The sequence below is a fragment of the Sorghum bicolor genome, chromosome 1 (assembly GCF_000003195.3).
Source record: "Sorghum bicolor cultivar BTx623 chromosome 1, Sorghum_bicolor_NCBIv3, whole genome shotgun sequence".
Classification (NCBI taxonomy): Eukaryota; Viridiplantae; Streptophyta; class Magnoliopsida; order Poales; family Poaceae; genus Sorghum; species Sorghum bicolor.
This window is the reverse complement of record NC_012870.2, coordinates 2,171,159-2,185,404: the sequence shown is the minus strand read 5'-3', so window position 1 is coordinate 2,185,404 and position 14,246 is coordinate 2,171,159. Positions and strand designations below refer to the sequence as shown.

General features: G+C 42.6%; 1 protein-coding gene across 1 annotated transcript; it reads left to right on the top strand.

Annotated features, from left to right (window-relative positions):
* On the top strand, nt 384-7,123 carry LOC110436660 (DEAD-box ATP-dependent RNA helicase 3, chloroplastic). The gene is made up of 10 exons (XM_021464108.1): nt 384-800; nt 1,313-1,446; nt 1,532-1,943; nt 2,487-2,585; nt 3,266-3,490; nt 4,045-4,422; nt 4,773-4,916; nt 5,441-5,536; nt 5,847-6,226; nt 6,597-7,123. Exons 1-10 carry the CDS (start codon nt 438-440, stop codon nt 6,670-6,672), a joined length of 2,307 nt encoding a protein of 768 aa, XP_021319783.1. The 5' UTR covers nt 384-437; the 3' UTR covers nt 6,673-7,123.

Sequence of the window (14,246 nt, the reverse complement as noted above, 5' to 3'; positions counted from 1 at the left end):
TGTATATAATCAATATTCAAAAGTCACATTGTTTTCAGGCGTATTTTTAATACTCGTCTTCTCGTATGTTTGTGATGCAGTGCTGCGTCACAAATTTGCGCATGCACTCGTATTTTTTTCTTAATTTCTTTTTATTCAAATAAATAAAAACACACCACGCTCCCAAGCCCCGGCGACACACACGCGTTGCAGTTGCAGCGCCGTTGAAATCTGAGAGAGAGAAGCAGGCAGGGGCAGCGTACTTGTCCCTGCGCGACACTGTCATCCTGTGAACGAGGCTGCTCCTCGTCGCCCCCAAATCCCCAATCGGCCAAAACCCCTCCCAAACCCTCATCCACCCCGCCTGTATAAAGCCCTGCGCTCCTCCGCGCTCTCAACGCCATCCGTTCCATTTCTTATCCCCTCTCCTCCCCCTTCCCTCCCCTCTCCCTCCCACGATGGCGTCCCTCCTCACGCTCCCCGCCCTCGCCCTCTCCAACCCCGCCACCGCCTCCGACGCCGTCAGGCTACGCTCCGCGGCCTTCCGCTGCTGGGCGCTCCGGCGGCGCGGGTGGGCGGCGGTGGCCGCCGTGGCCTCGCCCAACTCCGTGCTCAGCGAGCACGCCTTCAAGCGGCTTCAGCTCGGGAGCGACGACGAGGACGAGGAGGGGACCTACGGGAGCGACGCCAACGAGGGGTTCGAGGCCGGGGAGGGGTTCCAGGGGGACGAGGAGGAGCTCGCCATTGCCAGGCTCGGCCTGCCTGACGAGCTCGTCGCCACGCTCGAGAAGCGCGGGATTACGCACCTGTTCCCCATCCAGGTGAATGAACTGTTGCCCTCTGTCTCTCAATTTACTTGACTCGGTTGCTTCTGACTGCGCGGCTAAGCCGTGGTGCAGTATTGGCTGTCGGGACTCGGGAGGGGGACGGGGAGGGGTCCAGTGGGTGTTCAATTTGGGGAATTGGGTTACTGCTTTTGAAATTCGTGGTGCAGATCTTGTGTATTGCCCAGCAAATTTTAGGCGCTTGTTTTCAGGGAAATATAATGCAGGATAAGAGGAGCGTGGCTACTTGGTGCAATTCCGAGTGGATTAGTCCATACTGACACTTAGCCTACTACTAGCAGTCTAGCACGTATCCGTACACTCCCCGGAACCAATTAGTGTGCTAATGCATAGATATCCCTATTGAATTTCACTAATGATGGATATAGCCAGATAAATTAGCTGCACTTTCAGTTGGAATGTATGTGCCACATGTTTTTACTAAGCTCAGTTGCTCATGTTTGGGTCTTCATTGTTGTTGTATTTTGCTCATTTTCTGTCTCCTCCAGAGGGCTGTGTTGATTCCCGCTCTTGAGGGCCGTGACCTGATTGCTAGAGCAAAGACTGGAACCGGAAAGACACTAGCCTTTGGTATTCCCATGATCAAGCAATTAATTGAGCAAGACAATGGTCAAATTACAAGGTACCCATTCATCTTTCTATGCAGCTTCACTGGAGTCAGTTGATAATTAACAGGCGCATTGACTGTTTCCTTGACCTTGTCGCAGGCGAGGTCGCACTCCTCGGGTTCTGGTTCTAGCACCTACCAGAGAATTAGCCAAACAAGTCGAGAAGGAAATAAAGGAATCAGCACCCAAGCTCGGCACAGTGTGTGTTTATGGTGGTGTCTCGTATAATGTCCAGCAGAATGCACTCTCCCGTGGTGTCGATGTTGTTGTTGGAACACCTGGCCGCATAATTGATTTGATAAATGGCGGAAGCCTCCAGTTGGGAGAAGTTCAGTATTTAGTCCTGGATGAGGCTGACCAAATGCTTGCAGTGGGGTTTGAAGAAGATGTTGAAACAATATTACAACAGCTTCCTGCGAACAGGCAAAGCATGCTGTTCTCTGCAACGATGCCTAGTTGGGTGAAGAAACTGTCCAGGCGGTACTTGAACAACCCTTTGACAATTGACTTGGTATGGCTTCCAGTCCTCCACTTTCATTTGCTGTTATTTATCCTGTTCTTTTGTTACACAATTGAGAGCATTCTAGTATATAATGTTGTATGGGATTATTCTTAATAAACCCATGTGGTTGTTTCTGTTGCACCATGTGCCAGCTGAAAATGTTGGGTTTAATTCTTGTTCATGGTGCATAGCGACAAACCACAATAGATTAGCTATTTCCTTTTTCATGAATCTTTCCGAAGGAGTAAAGGATGACTTTTATTGTTCAGTATATATTATTATTTGTTTATTATTTGTGGAATTCTGATTAGCACTTTGAGGACACGAATGTCACAACAACTTATTCATGCTCATGCTGGTTGTGGACTCTAGATATTTATCAATACAGTGCCATAGGGGATGCTTAGAGTGTTCTTGAGCTGTTAATTTCACTTTCACTTGAAGGCCCATGTTGATTCCTTGTGAGATAATTGTGGCACCTGTGTCTGGCTATGGTTTAGTTTTCCATATTTTTATGCCCTAATACGTTATTGTGTCTCTTCATGTGTTAAGGTTGGTGATCAAGATGAAAAGCTTGCTGAAGGAATCAAACTCTATGCTATCCCACTCACAGCTACATCAAAGCGCACCATTCTTAGTGATCTAATTACGGTATGTTAATGTTGCTCATGGAATTTTTAACTGCCTTTTCCCTCCCCTCTTCTCACCTTTTGGTTTAACTTTTGCTATCCCACATTCCCACTCACAGCAACATCAAAGCACACCATTATTTGAATCAACATAACCATAACCATAAACACATGGGTCGATCTTTTACTCTTAGTCTGATTACTTTTCCATGAATATCATTTCTAATTTCCTTGAATACTTTGGTAACTGCATTCATTTCAGCTTGGTTTAAGGCTTTAAGCTGAAAAGTCTTGATATTGTGGTCTCTGTTTACCAGTTACAAGTTACATTTAGTCACTCCTTCCTCAGTGGGGGTTCGAACTGCAAATGGTTGATGCTTCCTCAGTGTTTTCAAAAAGGATTTGTGCCATTTGTTTCCTTATAACATTGCGTTGGTGTTTAGTTTCATCATTTTGATTTCGTGATGGTTTGCCTGTCTCTTGGGATACAAAAATGTATGTCACAGTTGATACAGTTGTGTTGCTGTATAATTTTACTTTGCTTTGATTGAGAACACAATTCTATATATGTATCTGCCATGCATATTAAACATTTTAAGGGCTCGGTTTTGCTTAGACTTGGTCACTTTCACATATCTATCGCATGAGATAAGTTGTTTTGATTAATCAGTGTCAATGCTAATCCATATATTTTGTTGTTAGGTTTATGCAAAGGGTGGGAAAACCATTGTTTTCACTCGTACGAAGAAAGATGCAGATGAGGTATCATTGGCACTGACAAACAGTATTGCTTCTGAGGCACTTCATGGTGATATTTCACAGCATCAGCGTGAGCGGACACTAAATGGATTTCGTCAAGGGAAATTTACTGTTCTAGTAGCTACAGATGTTGCTGCTCGTGGTCTTGATATACCAAACGTTGATTTGGTGGGTTCACAATCCTCTTCACTTCACCTGATTCTAGATACTGTGATTCTGTAAAACACTTTTCCAAACACGTGTGTTAACTCAGTATCATGGAGCTGTGATGGTTAGCTTAACTATGTCTAACAACTTCTGCTTACCAAATTATTATCGCACATTCTTCTAGAAAAGATAATCAGCGAAAATTCCTAGTTTAAGACTTCATATTATAGCGCCAAACGAGGTATCATATCTTCAAGCAATGTACCTAGGTTTCTTTTTACCTGGGCATTTGGAAATTTAGCAATTAAGGTTTTCATCTTGCCACTAAACAAATTCAAGTGTTCTTCTGTATTTTAGTTTGGCATGCATTGGATTTCATACTGGAACATCATCACTTGGGTATGTCTTATAGCATCCCTGTCTGATGTCTTGGGCTGGTTAATCTTGTGATTTACTTGATACTGTTTTTTATCACTTGAACTTAACTTGTAAAGTGCATTTTTGCATTATGCTATTTGAAATGAACTGTAGGCATACAATGCCTAATTATTGAGAGGCTTCATTTTTGTATGCAGGTTATCCATTACGAATTGCCAAATGATCCAGAAACTTTTGTCCATCGTTCTGGACGCACTGGACGTGCTGGGAAAGCAGGAACTGCAATCTTGATGTTTACCAGCAGCCAGAAAAGGACAGTTAAGTCTCTTGAGCGTGATGTTGGTTGCAAGTTTGAGTTTATAAGCCCTCCGTCCATGGGAGAAGTGCTGGAGTCATCTGCTGAGCATGTCATTGCTACATTGCGAGGGGTGCACCCAGAGTCAACTCAGTACTTTCTTGGAGCAGCTGAGAAATTAACAGAAGAATTAGGACCTCATGCTCTTGCTTCTGCACTGGCACATCTGAGTGGGTTTTCTCAGCCACCTTCTTCACGTTCTCTGATCAGTCATGAGCAGGTAAGAAGTGACACAAGAAATTACATATGCATTGTTTTCTATTGTACCTACCATTGAGGTCAACTACTTTCCACAGTTAAGTAAGCATACCTTACATCTGTTCTGCCATTGATTTGAACTTTTGATCCTGTTCTGGATTCTGTTTTCTAGATTTGAAAATTATCTGGTTGATATTATATGACTATTAATACCAACAACTAGCGCTTTTTTCTAATTATGAATTTATAACAGGTCATCAAGCGATCATCTAGAAAAGCTCCATAACTTTTGTTGTGCATTTGTCTTTTCTTGTGGTTTTGTTCTTAAGGAGGACGCTCTCAGATGAATTCTTTCTCTCTATTAAAATGCAGGGATGGGTCACATTGCAACTAACTAGAGAACAAGGATATGGCAGAGGCTTCTTTTCTCCTAGATCAGTTACTGGTTTTCTGTCTGATGTTTATTCAGCTGCTGCAGATGAAGTTGGCAAAATATACCTAATAGCAGATGAGAACGTGAGTTTTTTTCCTGACTATATTAAATTGTTCCCCGTTACAATTGTAAAGATGGTGTCTCTTACTACTTCCATAATGTGCATTGGATCTAGTTAGAGCGCAGGGCACTAGAAAGATGGTTTTCTTGTATTAAAACTGTAACTGCCTTGTTCTGCGTGTCCACTCTCTTTTTCACTTTTGTTTGCTCTTGCACTTTATTTGTGTAAAGCTGGGCATGATTTCCAACCTGATTTCGACTACAACCATGAAATGAAAGTCTTAATGCTGTGGTGTCAGTTAGTGACAAAGCATATTGTGCCACAGTTAGTAGGATACAGCTTGCTGGTTGGGGTTATTTTTTAAATCCTACAGATTTGTTTGGATGTGGCATCTGGAACAATTAATTGTACTGATGCTTCGTCTACAATCTGCGAGAAGGAAAATTGTATGCATAATAATGAACCAAGACAGAGAATATATTTTATGTTATTTCCCTTGTTCTGATGAATTTTTACTGTTGATCAATTTATTGTTCATCATATCAGGTCCAAGGAGCAGTCTTCGATTTGCCTGAGGAAATTTCCAAGGACCTGCTTGCTATGGAGCTCCCCCCAGGAAACACCTTAATGAAAATATCAAAGGTATTTTTTGCAGCTCATCTTCTCAAGTTAGTTATGGACAATTTATGTCATGAAATACACGCAGATTTTTATCTTGATGGTTTATCATGCCATACGTTACAGCATGTGCTAAAACTGCTGGCTGAGATATACAGCATGTGCTAAAACTGTTATTTTTATTTTGATGAACATTTTTTCTACTTTATTTATCTCCAACCAAGCCTGCTTAAATTGCATTAATTTTATAGTTCCTAATATTTACAGTCTTATTCCGAATGTGATTTTGGTTTTCTGAAAGTCAGTGATGACTGTTATTCTTTCCTGCTTTCAGCTGCCTGCGTTGCAAGATGATGGTCCTGCCACTGATAGCTATGGTCGTTTTTCCAACGACCGAGGTTCCAGGAACAGGCGTTCCAGGGGTGGAGGTGCTGCAAGAGGCCGGGGTGGTTGGGACACTGATGGTGAGGATCGTTCCAGGGGTGGAGGCGCTGCAAGAGGCCGGGGTGGTTGGGACACTGACAGTGAGGATCGATTCCGCCGTGGTGGCAGGAGCTTTAGGTCTGACAACGATAGTTGGTCAGATGATGACTGGTCAAGCGGTGGGAGAAAATCAAACCGTTCCTCGTCCTTTGGTAGCCGCTCATCATCTTATGGCAGCCGTGGCTCACCATCCTTCGGTGGTCGCTCATCATCCTTCGGTGGTAGGGAGAGGTAAGCTTCGCAAGATTCTATGCAATGTAGCAAAGTTAGCAATTCTAGGTTCGTGCTACCCAGGTATTGGTTCTTCCTTAGGTAGTTCACTTAGAGCGACCTGGTATTTCCTTCATCAAGCTTGAGTATCCATTAGTATAGGAGTATATGGAAACCTAATGTTTGATTACTAATGCTGACAGGTGAAGTAGTGTCTGTTTAGCCTACTAGATCTTGCCACAGGCCATTCTTGCCTCCTGGAACCATGATCCGAAATTACCTTGAAAGTTATTCTCAGAACAAAAGATAAATCAGTTACCACACTGCAAACTAGTACTACGCATGACGATCTTTCTGTTTCTAAGGCTAATAGTCTTCCGCTTTTTTGCAGTAACAGAAGCTTCAGTGGCGCTTGTTTCAACTGCGGTGAATCCGGTCACCGTGCATCAGACTGCCCAAACAAGTAGATGGTAGAGATGGCGCATTCTTCCCTGCCGCACAGGGTCACCCCTTTTGATGATCCTGATCGGCTTCCAACAAGACGGCTGGAGCATCAGGACGCACGCAGAGCAAAAAAATCCAAGCCCCACTCCACCTGCTGATCAGTATAGCCAGCGGACGTTATTACTGGCTGGCAACCCCCACCGTGCGGTAGCTACATTTTTTGTGTGGCCGTCTCGTCGGAACAGAAGATTTTGGCATGCTGACTACAGTTATTACGTCCAGAGGAGTTCCTTGAGCTTATTCATGTCACACGGGCTCTACTCTACTCTATAGGAATATGCTGTATTATTTCTTCTCCTTTTGTGTTCTTGATTGAGGATCTCAATAGAACTGTAACCACACGAACTGTGTACAGTTGCTGCTGCTACACCGTTGCGACAGAGACGCAATCACAGTCTGCATTATCTTGCTTCAGTGTGAACTTGCATAGGTTAGCTCCCGTTGCTTCTTTTGACACAGAAAATACTATCAGACTTTGTTGCATTAGAAAAGGGTTACGCTGCGCCGGTTGCTCCGGCAGCTCGTCCTCCTGATCTGACCTCGCAAACACACGGTCCGGTCAACGCAGTCGCAGCGCACGACACGACTGCAGGGAGAAAGTCCGGAGCGGAGGCCGCCGCGGTTCAACGTGGTAGTTGGTGGTTGGCCCGCCGTCGAGGCGAAACTAGAAGCAGACCACGCCGGCCGGTGGATACCGCAGGGTGATGTGGTACGCGTGCGTTGCGTGCTTCCTGTCCGTTTAGGAGTTGACAGGGTCGTGGGTCTGTACATGGTTCGGTTTGATGGGGTGGGTGGCGAATGATACCGAACTCGCGAACGATCTACGTGGAGATACAGCAGATGCAAAAAAAGACCTGAGGAGAGGCTTGAGACTATTCCGTCAGGTCAGGTCAAGATCCATGCGCATCCATCCAGCATCTAAAAAATGATCCATGTCCAGCGGCCAGGCCTTCTATACTACTCATCTGGCTTGGCATTGCATTGTGCCATGGCAAACACGCGGCTGGGGCTGACCTGGCCTAACCAGGCAGTCTCCGTCTGGCGGACTATGGATAAGGATAACCGGAGGCAGGCAATTACGTCACCCCCGCGTCTGGGACGAATGAAGGGTCCATGAACGAGCAGGCACTGTTGCCCCTGTCCGGCTGTCCCTTGATCGCCACGTCCCCAGCAGACGAAGGAAATGATAGCCGCGAGCCCGCGAGCCGTGCGTGCCAGGGCCGAGTCGTGACCGCCGGCAACCACTCACTCCCCGTGCGCGTCGGCGTCGTCCTCGTCCCCGCGCCCGCGGGCGTCTCGTCGTCACGGACGGCTCGTGCGGGCAGGGATCAGCCGGGCTCCGTGCACGGCCAAGTGCACGCAGCCGTAGACGTACCAACCACCCTCTCCTCTCGCCGTCCAGACACAGATGCCCCGAGCCGATTAGCCCAATGAAACGAGCAAATGGCGTGTCGGAACTGACTGCCGTCGCTGTTCAGACACGAGAGCAAACCCGTCCCATGCGACCGTCCGGCATCGTCGTGATCGCTGGTGTCAAAGCCCGGCGGGGCAAGAGTTTCCGATCCGGAAACGTGACAGGTCTGACAAGTGTCAACTGTCACGGCGACGACGATACTCCTAGCGATGTGCTTGTTTTCCAAACACGACGCATGTACAGTACAGTACAGTACAATACTACTATTAGCATCGGCCGGCTGTTGCCCACTGCCACACTCCAGTGATTTAGGGCTCATTCGGCAGTGGCTGCACCAGGTTTCCTGGCCACCGTACTCCGTTTTAAATACCGGGCCTTGTTTAGTTCTAAAAACCAAAAAGTTTTCAAAATTCTTTGTCATATCGAATCTTATGGCACATGTATAAAGTATTAAATATAGACAAAAATAAAAACCTAATTATACAGTTTGACTATAAATCGCGAGACGAATCTTTTGATCTTAGGTAGTCTATGATTGGACAATATTTGACATAAGAAAACGAAAGTGCTACCATAATAAAATCCAAAAAAAATTTCACAAACGAAAGTGCTACCTCGTGTCTCCATTCGACCCGGAACAATGCCCCAGAACGGCCTGTTCCGAACACAACGAACGGGCCAGTTAACACGCGCGGCGTGGCTGGTTGACTTGCTGGATTGTGCCGTTGCTTGCAAGACACATGTGGGAATCGTATTTCTGGGGATCGGACCACGCACACGTACGCGCGCGCACTGCACGCATCCTCGGTTACACCGGCGATCGGCGCTGCCAGAGCATACAGTAGACACCACCACTAGTTTATTAATAAGTAGTACTACTCTATTATTATTTTATAATACCACTAGGCCTTGTTTAGTTCACCCTGAAAACCAAAAAATTTTCAAGATTCCCCGTCACATCGAATCTTGTGGCACATGCATGAAACATTAAATTTAGACAAAAATAAAAACTAATTACACAGTTTAGCTGTAAATCACGAGACGAATCTTTTGATCCTAGTTAGTCTATGATTGGATAATATTTGCCACAAACAAACGAAAGTACTACAGTACCGAAATCTTTTCACTTTTCGGAACTAAACAAGGCCTAGATCAGTAAAAGGTTGAGCCGTACACGAATACCCTGCCGATCGAATCAGTTATTAGTTATTGTCAGTCGTGGCACACGTAGTAATCTGAGATTCCGATACCCACACATTACTATTGTCACATCGATAGTTCTTTTCTTTTAATAGGCCTTGTTTAGTTCCGAAAAATTTTGGGAAATCGACACTGTAGCACTTTCGTTTGTATTTGACAAATATTATCTAATTATAGACTAACTAGGCTCAAAAGATTCGTCTCGTCAATTTCGACCAAACTGTGCAATTAGTTTTTATTTTCATTTATATTTAATACTTCATGCATGCGTCTAAAGATTCGATGTGACAGGAAATATGAAAAATTTTGCAAAATTTTCTGGGAACTAAACAAGGCCATAGTGGAAGCGTGGGGTTCCCTGGAATGTGTTCAGATTCCAACGGGCCTTGAGACTATTGTCACAACTCGTAGCAATAACGTAATTCGTAGTCATCAGTCATGTCATCGTCATGGGCGAATATAAATGCAGTGCCCCTACCGGTAACTTCCGCGAAAGCAACAACGTTGGCGTGTTGCTGTAAGATTAGTGCAGCATCAGCAACGTAGGGATAATGCAATGCAGTGCCCCTGCCAGAGACACGTCCATTTCGTATGTGTACTGCAGTTGCGTGAAGCGAGCAATGCAAGGCCGTTCGCAAAATTTTTCAAGATTCTCTGTCACATCGAATTTTGCGGCACATACATGGAGCATTAAATATACATGAAAACAAAAACTATTTGCACAGTTTATCTGTAAACCGCGAGATGAATCTTTTGAGCCTAGTTACTCTATAATTGGACAATGTTTGTCAAATAAAAACGAAAGTGCTACGGTGCCCTTTTTCGCAAGTTTTTGCGAACTGAACAAGGCCCAAGATCGAGCAGCCGCCGTCGTTTAATAACTTCCCTCCCATCATTGGTTAATCATTCGCTATAGTGTACTACTCCCTCTGTCTCTGAAAGCTTTAATTCTTAGAATCCGTACCAGTCAAACTTGTTTAACTTTGACTAACTTTATAGAAAAGAACATCAATATGTATAACATAAAATGAGTATATTATAAAAATATATTCAATGATAAATCTAATGGTATTAATTTGGTACTATAAATCTTAGTATTTTTTCTATAAATTTGGTCAAAGTTTTAAAAGTTTGACTTAGGACAACTCTATAAGTTGCAGCTTTTGGGGACGGAGGGAGTATATCTAATCTATCCACAACAAGTCATGACAGACAGTACTGTTGACTGATTTATTGTGAAAGAAAAACATTGCTAAATGACTAACAGATTCGGCTGATAAACCTAAATGAACAAGGCAAGTGAGCAAAGTAGGTCAGCTGATTACTATTTCTTGTGGCTAATCATTAAGTTCTTGACTTGATACATGTGTTCATATTTTGTTAAACTTATTTATCCTAAAATTTTAGTGTCGTTATTCATGCAAGGTTTTTTGCGGCTGTTTGGTTGGCCACATAAGGTCTAGTCTGACTCCAGGGATGCAGTTTACCGATTTTTGGTTGCCTGTTCTCTATGGTGAATGCACATTTTTCTCAGTGCATTGGAATTTTGTCCACTAGTAGTAGGGGCTTGCTTGTCTATATTAGTCGTGTTTGCAATCAACAGATCAGTAAGATCACCGTATCTTTCTGTGTTTAACAAAAGTTATATTTCTGCGATTTAATCCAACATATCAAGCAAAATATCTTTAGCATATGTCTGTTCTGCAAATAAAACATATCTTCATGTGTGATTTGAGACCAAGGTCCCATAAGAAAGCCTACTTACCATCTTTCCAATCAAAGTAGTCCATGGATCATGTTGTTGAGTAAAGCTTGGGCATAAACTGAATTTCCTCATCTAAAATCAAATCATCCATCATAACAAATAAGTGAAAAGATAGCAAAATGTGTTGTAAGCAGCCTAGCAAACTAATACCACCTGATAAGGACACGCCTGCGATATCTAAGAATAATTAAACTCATTGGGCAGCTGCAGATCACACGTTTTTCGCGTGGCGATAACAACTAAAACTGAGATCAACTTAACCAACCAGTCATGCCCAGATTTCAGAATAGATAAAACTATGTTGCCGAATCTGACAAGAGCATCAGCTAGCAGGCCACTTAATAAATTAATGGAAGATCGTTAAGACCAATAGATAAAACTATAGCCCGCGGAGTTATAATTAATCCAAGATACAATATCAGATCTGCTAATAATGTAACTCGCACATGTACATACTCCGTATTAGATTTCAATTGCTGTACATATCACAAAGCAAGACCAACTACAATTCTAAATGACACAGAGAAAATCTGAAATAAAAAAAATCATATGGTATCTAATTTTTTTTCCATCAGATTCTTTGGCCTTGTTTAGATGCGAATTTTTTTTGGATTTCGCTATTATAGCACTTTCGTTTTTTTGTCAAATATTGTCCAATTATGGACTAACTAGGATCAAAAGATTCATCTCGTGATTTATAAATAAACTGTGTAATTAGTTTTTCATTTCGTCTATATTTAATGCTTCATGTATGTGCTGAAAGATTCGATGTGACGAAAAATTTAAATTTTTTTTGATTTTTAGGTGAACTAAATGAGGCGGTTTTTCTCGATGCACTAGTGGCAAACCCTACTCGGGCTACGGTGCTAGCATGCAATGAGATTTTCATCATATCAACACATGATCTTATAGACTTTAAAAAATATCTTAAGCGGGCTCTATATGAGTGCTGGCTCCGCTATTGCGATGCACTAGATGCATATATGTATGTATTGAGATACGGGAAAAAAAGTCCCCAGCAACAGCATAGGGCTGCTGCTCCGTTTAAATAAATGGGGGTGGATAAAAAAAAGAAGAAAAGGCGCTAATAACAATTCTATACTGGAAATGGCTGCTGCTGAGACAAGACGCCATGAAACAGAGAGTGCATGTGTTGCGCAGTGGCACGGTCGCCATCCACGCACGCGACCTGGTCAACTATAATCACTGCCGCGGCGGCTTGCGGCCAAAGAAACACAACACTCTCGTCGTGGCCCGTGCGTGCTCTGAATCGGACGCAAACCCCCGCCGGGCCGCCGCGCCTTGGGAATCTGCCGAGCAAGAGCGGACAGCGACAGCAAGCGAGGCTCGTCGTCCCGTCGTCATCGAGCCAGCGGCCAGAACCTTCGTAAGCAAGCACCGCATTTTGGCCGGGGAGCTTACGAAAAAAATACTAAATTTTATAGTACCAAACCAATATCATTGAATATATCATAAAATATATTTTTATAAGATATATTTATTTTATGTCAGAGATATTGATGTCTTTTTTCTATAAAGTTGATTAAATTTAAAAAAGTTTAACTAACACGGATTCTAGAAGTCGAAGCTTCCAGAGACAAAGAGAGTAAACATATAAAAACTAATTTATACTAAAATAATTATTAAAATGATTGTTTAGAGAATAACTTTGGAAAGATTTTTGGAGGTGCTCTTACACGGAGCAACTAAAAATTAGCTTTGCTTCAAGAGCTAATGGTGAACTAGTTTTTAGTCAAACTTAGCTAGTTATTAACCTATTAGCCAACCATGACTAGCTAATAATGGTTGCACTAGCTAATAGTTACCTAACTGCTCCTAAAAAATAGTTACTTGACTAATTTTAGCTCCAACTAATATTTAGGCTATGTTTAGATCTACTTGTCGTTAATAGTTAACTGGCTAACTACTTTAAGTATTCTTTAGATCTAGTAGCAATAAGGTAGAGCTATTGGTGTTTGTCCCCCTAAAACTCCATTCATTTTTCTAATCTATAGAAGCCTACAACTCCAAGAGCCCCTCTGTATCATTGCTTATTGATTGAAATAGAGATTTGGTGTAAAAATATATCCTCTAATAGCTTCTTTAAATAGATCTCAAATATTGCTATTCTCTATCCTAAATCTCTCGCTAGACAAAGATAGAGACCACAAAGATAGAGACCAGGATTGGTTCTCGAGAGTGAACACAAGAATAGAAAAGTTGTTGAAGGTTAGAAAGATATAGCGAGCGATTTTTATTGAAACGAGTCACCAAATTATTAATTAAAGTGAGTTTATAATAGTCTCTTAGAGATTTTTATCGAATGCTAAAAGTGGGAGTAGTCTATTGCAGTATATATAGTTAATTTTGAGATGGAGGCGGGATTAACTGGTGGGACCAAACGGGACTTAACAACCTTGACCAAACAAAGAGGCCCTAGTAGTACGTGTTAGGGGGCGTGCGACGCGGGTGGTGACATCTGATTGACAAAGGCTCAAAAGCCATATTCCATTTGGCCCCTCGTGTCCATCTATGGTCTTGTTTAGTTTTCAAAAAATTTTGCAAAATTTTTCAGATTCTCCGTCACATCGAATCTTTAGACGCATGCATGAAGTATTAAATATAGATGAAAATAAAAACTAATTGCACAGTTTGGTCGAAATTGACGACATGAATCTTTTGAGCCTAGTTAGTCCATGATTGGATAATTTTTGTCAAATACAAATGAAAGTGCTACAGTGTTAATTTTGTAAAATTTTTTAGAACTAAACAAGGCCTATATATCTGCCCTGCCCCTGCATGCGACAAGTGACTAGTAGATGCCAATAATGGAACCATCTCATGTCCTACTCACGAAATAGACTACTCTCACATTTGGCATTCGACAAACATAATGTGTATGTTTACATAGAAACCCGCACGAATTGCGCAGGAATGGTTCAAACGTGTAAAGATAGACACGATAACCGTCCCAATAAAAATGATACTGCAGTCCAGACAGGTGCCTCACTGACTCGCCATAGCAAAACTCTCCCAATCTGATTTTATGTTGATCACTCCGAGTCTATTTGGATATAAAGGTTAACTAAAATTAGTTCTAACGTGTCACACGTGTAAACAGAGAGGGCTGATATTTGTCATAATTGTTTAACTAAACA